This window comes from Silene latifolia, chromosome 9 (genome assembly GCF_048544455.1).
Source record: "Silene latifolia isolate original U9 population chromosome 9, ASM4854445v1, whole genome shotgun sequence".
Lineage (NCBI taxonomy): Eukaryota > Viridiplantae > Streptophyta > Magnoliopsida > Caryophyllales > Caryophyllaceae > Silene > Silene latifolia.
In genome coordinates, this window is record NC_133534.1 from 165,828,868 (window position 1) to 165,834,364 (window position 5,497).

At 35.8% G+C, this 5,497-nt stretch overlaps 1 protein-coding gene across 1 annotated transcript; it reads left to right on the forward strand.

Annotated features, from left to right (window-relative positions):
* Positions 1 to 1,394: 1,394 nt before the first annotated feature.
* LOC141598360 (uncharacterized) lies at positions 1,395 to 4,853 on the forward strand. The gene is made up of 3 exons (XM_074418133.1): positions 1,395 to 1,597; positions 3,672 to 4,595; positions 4,697 to 4,853. The coding sequence occupies exons 2-3, from the start codon at positions 3,686 to 3,688 to the stop codon at positions 4,729 to 4,731; spliced, it is 945 nt and encodes a 314-aa protein (XP_074274234.1). The 5' UTR covers positions 1,395 to 1,597; positions 3,672 to 3,685; the 3' UTR covers positions 4,732 to 4,853.
* Positions 4,854 to 5,497: the final 644 nt, after the last annotated feature.

Genomic DNA, 5,497 nt, shown 5'->3' on the forward strand with positions numbered 1-5,497 from the left:
ATCTCCCACTTGTCCTCGACAAGTGTGCGTCACCAATTCTCTTGTCCTATTACTATCTCCCACTCAATGCAAGGTGTCTTTCAGGTCGTACTTGCAAGTGATCATATCGAGAGTGGTTTCCTCGATCTGAAGAATAACTGATTGACCGGATTAATCCACCATGGATACAATCCGAGCGTGGCCACGCATTTCCAGTTCATTACTCCTTAAGAGGCCCTGAGATATTTTCATAACCCTGACTAGGGGTGGACAATTCCTATCGCACTCATTCCCTTCGACTAGCCACAGCCATCATAACCCAAAATATGCCCATTTGACCCCATTTATGAAGGTCGTAGTAACACAAATCAAAGTTAATCTGAAACTATGCCATCTTAGGCGAATAGTCTTTAGTTAAAAGAATCGACTCATTAGAATACTATAGCAGCTCTCGCCACGACCAGGCTATATAAATTTGCCAGAACTCTATAAGCGGTCATAAGGCCCAACAAAATGTTCCTAATGTTGGAGTTAGTGTCCTCCACAATAGTGCGTTAACATAATAAATCTCATTAATAGAATATCATCAGATATTTAATTATTTGATCCTCGTCAGTTGATTAACGTAAATCGATAACGGTTGGCTGACTAGAGTTTGACGTTATTGTCGTGAGACGGCGGTGATCAACTGACCCCTTTCGGTCACACCTAAAGGAACGAACCCAAATTGATAACTAATTAATTGTATGAGATACAATTTATTTAGTCCCTTGATTTATCGACTAAGAGGTTAGTCGATTATTATTAGAGAGATTTCGAGTTGCGAACTCGAGGAGCGGCAGTTATTATTTAATTATGCGATAATTAAATAATAAGTTTTGGGAAACGGGTTTTAGTTAATTAACTGTTAATTTACTAAAATTGTACTAATTGACTAATGTGATTAATATTAGTACGTAAATAATATGTGTAGTGGTACACGTATATTTACGGAGTGAATTGGACGAATTTATTATGGAAGCATTTAAACATGATACGATGTTTAAAATGAGAAATTACACGGATTTGTGCGACAAATATAAAAACCAACATGGACCCGTATATGGTCATGTGGACCGTGTAAAATAAGTGTAATGGATGATTACTTACATAATCATTTTACCTTATTTTGTATACTACCATAATATATGTCTTATACTACATTTTGCATGTGATGTAAGATAAAAATATAAAACAAAATTGTCCACTTGATGACACTCCACCCGCCACTTCCATTTCCCATTCTACACTCCATATATTTGTTCACTACTCCACTCTACCTCTTACACAATTCATTATATACTTTGCATGTGAACAAAACTTCATCCATCTCTCTACAAATTCTCTAGTATACATTATTACTAAGAAAAGTTAGTAATATTACTAGTATTATTTTCAAGGGTACATATTAATAAGTTACTAGTTCTTACTTATTAATATTATTTGGGTTGTTCTTGGGTGCTACTTGGAGGAGACTTTCTAATTGAAGGTTATACAAGGAGGATCATCCACATATATTTAGCTCAAGAACAAATTAGTAAGGAGAACTAATTTGTGCCCATTTTACCTTATATTCAATGTAAGGAAATTGTTTTTCCTTATACTTTGTTTTTATGCTTTCATATTAACATGCATGTTACATAGATCACATAAACATCAATTTATGAGATAAATTAATTTTATTAGAGAGTCTAATATGGATCTATGATCTTTCAAGTGGTATCAGAGCATAGGCTTGTAATTTGCATGTTGATTTTAAGCATTTTTATGAATTATGAGATAATTAGTAAAAACTCAAAAATTGTGTTAGAAGAGGTTTTGGCACGAAATTTTTGGGACATGCATACCTACTGATCTCAAAAGGTTTGTGGAATTTTTTGGTGATTTGTCAAGTAATTTTGCTAATTTTAATGATTTTTGGTAGAAAACCGAGTCAAAATGTCGCATTTTAGTGAAAAATTGACTAAAATTAGTTAAATGTTGATTCGGTGCATGGCCTTTTTATGGTATTTCATGCATGTTTTCTACTGATTGTATGCAAAAGGTTGAAGGTTGGTTCGAATTTTTGCATGTTTATTGATTTTTTGAGTAAAAAGTCGATAAAAGTCCAATTAATTAATCATTATTTCGAAATTTTTGATTCTGCCCATGATAAATTTATGTACATTTAAGAATATTATTTAAATGTCAAAAGTGATTTTGCATGTGTGTTTTCACTTTGTTTTGATGATTTATTGGTTTTAGTGGTTAAAAACCGATAAATATCGATCTTTTTCTTCACAAAATTTATCCGAAATTTTTGGGCATTTTTTATGACTTTTTGGTGTTCTTGGGAGTGTTCCAGAATACTAAAAATTTTTGTTTCAATTGTTTGGGTAATTTTTCAATTATTTTGGATTTTTACTTAAATATTATGATTTTTCCGATTTTATTAGCAAATAATCACCAAACCAAACTAATAACTTGTCATAAAATTAGTGAGGACTAATTTTGAGGTTCAAAACAGTTTGGACAATTAGTTTGGACTTAAATGAGATTTAAGAGTTAATTATTGATTTTTACATGTTAAAAATCGATTAAATCCACAAAACCGAGATGGATACCAATGAAGATAGGTAGGGCGATTTTGGCATCATATTTACAGCATTTTAAGCATATTTATTTAAGTTGAATGAATGATTGTCATTTATTTAAAGTATTTATCTTTTGTACCTAGTATGGCCTAGTTAATTTTTAATCGTTATTACCCGAAATGAATGGGAATATCGATTTGTTTGTAATTAAATACGATCTCGTATCGTCGGTTTGTAATTAATTAATAGTTTTATTCATTTTATTAATTAATGTATAATAGGAATAGCTATGTAATTCATTTGTAATAGTTATTTTTACCGGCGTTTCCAAAAGACGGATTACAACGAGATTTTAGTCTATTTTTGGAAGGTGTTCCAAATCCCACAAGGAAGAGCCACTTAAGGAATGAAGAGGCAAGGGACCAAGGAGTTGGTTTCCGAAGTGTAATAGACTAGTTGTTTATTAACTAGGAGGCCATACTAGGATTTAATCATATGCTTACATGTTTGCTTGTTTTATTTTCGCGCATGCCAAAATCGCCATTCACATGCATATTCTTTTTCGCGATTGTCAATTCACGTCATTTATATTCACCAAATTAATTCACTTATAAGGAATTTATGACTAAATTGACAAGATCTCTCACATAACTAAAATTGAGATTAGCCTTACCAATTAGTAACACCTATGAATCTCTTGTTCATTAGAGCCACGCTCGCCCAAGCGGGTGTTCTCTTTTTACCTTGGGTAAGTAGGGTGGTAAGCGGTTATCACACGCCAAAATTGGTTGGACTCAACGGGATATAAGACGGTCTTGTGTTCCGGGGCTAGTAGATAAATTTGAGGAAATTTGTCGACCAAGAGTTCTAGAGGTAGAATTAGTCAACGTGACTTACCGAATTTACGCAATTATGGGATGTTTCGCCCAAGCGATGCTCATTTTTGTTTAATATTTGGGTCTTGGAATCATTTATATAATTTAGTGAGAGGTCATTATATAAATGCTAAAACTTGCTAAACATGTTTTTACAAGTAATTTTTTTTAAAACAATGAATGTTAATTTTCCTTTTTGTTGTAGCATTTTAATTCGCAATGGCAACTTCATCAACTCCATCGACTACTTCACTAGGCAAAGATTCATGGCTAAGGTCCGTAATGGACAAATGTATTTTAAAAGATGACGGTAGTAACTTTCTTGAATGGGAATCCAACATCAAAAGTGCCGCGTTGTCCGACAATGTGCTCACTTACTTGACCGATGCTCCTCCTATTGAGCCCGGTGCAAGAGCTTCATCGGCGGTGCGGACCGCCCATGATGACTATGTGAGGATGTTGAATGATATCAAGAATGTGTTGATATGGTCAATATCGCCAAACCTCAAGCTATCATGCATTTCTTTAAATGCTTACGAGATATTCACTCGTATGATCACTATGTTTTCACAAACACCTAAAGTCCGTCAATACGATGCGGCGGCACGCTTCTTTGAAGCTAAGCTTGAGAGGGGCCAAAAGGTTGGTCCCCATGTCCTTAAAATGGTCGAATATGTTGACATCCTAGAGCGTCTAGGGTGTAAGATTCCTAAAACTCTTGTGGTGGATCGTATCCTTCACTCACTCCCCACCAAGTTTGCCCACTTTAGGGTAAACTACAACATGAATGGTATGGATAAGAGTTACCATGAAATTCATGCACTCCTCACCCAAGCGGAGAGGGATATGGAGGCTAGTGGGAGTGAAAAGGGAGATGTTTTAACCATGAAGTTAAAGAACATGTCTCTTGGAGTCAAGAAAGGAAAAGGGAAAGAAAAGTCCCAATTCAAGAAATCGTCAAAGAAAATTGACAAGGGAAAGGGGAAGGCCGTTGTGAATGGCAATCCCAAGGCAAAAAGTGTCAAGCTCTCCGAGGCCGAATGTTTCCATTGTAATGGGAAGGGGCATTATAGGAGGAGTTGTCCCAAATACTTGGAGGATCTCAAGGAAGGGCGTGTGACGCCTATTGGTATGATTTCCTCTCTCTATGTGATAGACGTTAATTATGCTTGTACTTCCACTTGGGTACTTGATACCGGATGTGGCTCTCACCTTTGTAACCATTTGCAGGGTATAAGGGACGTGCAAGCACTAGCAAAAGGTGATGTGGATCTCCGCATGGGCAATGGAGCTAGAGTAGCCGCCGTTGCCGTAGGGACCTATGTGCTCACTTTAGCTAGTGGTTTAGAGTTGTATTTAAATAAGTGTTATTTTGTACCAACTTTAACTAAGAACATCATCTCCATTTCCGCGTTAGACGCGGAAGGCTTTTGTTTTATGATTAAGGACAAGTGTTGTACTTTTTCTTTAAATGATGTGGTTTATGGCAAGGCCATTTCAATTGGAGGCATTTATGTTTTAAATGATGTTAATGACGTTTATCATATGGAAACTAAAAAGCTCAAAAAGGGTGATCCAAACGAATCCTACCTTTGGCATTGTCGTTTAGGCCACATAAACGAAAGACGCATTAAGAGACTTGCTTCATCAAAAGTGCTCAAACCATTTGGTTTCGAATCTTATGGTACATGCGAGTCTTGCCTTTTAGGCAAGATGACTCGTGCACCTTTTTGCGGGAAAAGGGACACGAGCAAGTGAGGTTTTGGCTCTCATACACACGGATGTGTGTGGACCATTAACCATCACCGCTAGAGGAGGTTTTCACTACTTCATTACTTTTACCGATGACTTAAGTAGATATGGGTATGTCTACTTAATGAAGAACAAAAGTGAAGCCTTTGACAAGTTCAAAGAGTTTCAAAAGGAAGTAGAGAACCAATTGGATAAAAAGATAAAGACTCTACGGTCCGACCGTGGTGGTGAGTATCTAAATATTGAATTTGATTCACACCTAAAAGATTGTGGTATAGT

Bases quoted from the DNA above. Each gene is read 5' to 3' on its own strand.
- LOC141598360 (XM_074418133.1), top strand. From the start codon at position 3,686: ATGGCAACTTCATCAACTCCATCGACTACTTCACTAGGCAAAGATTCA. The intron at 4,596-4,696 runs GTATGATTTCCT...AACCATTTGCAG, and splicing joins AGGGCGTGTGACGCCTATTG to GGTATAAGGGACGTGCAAGC.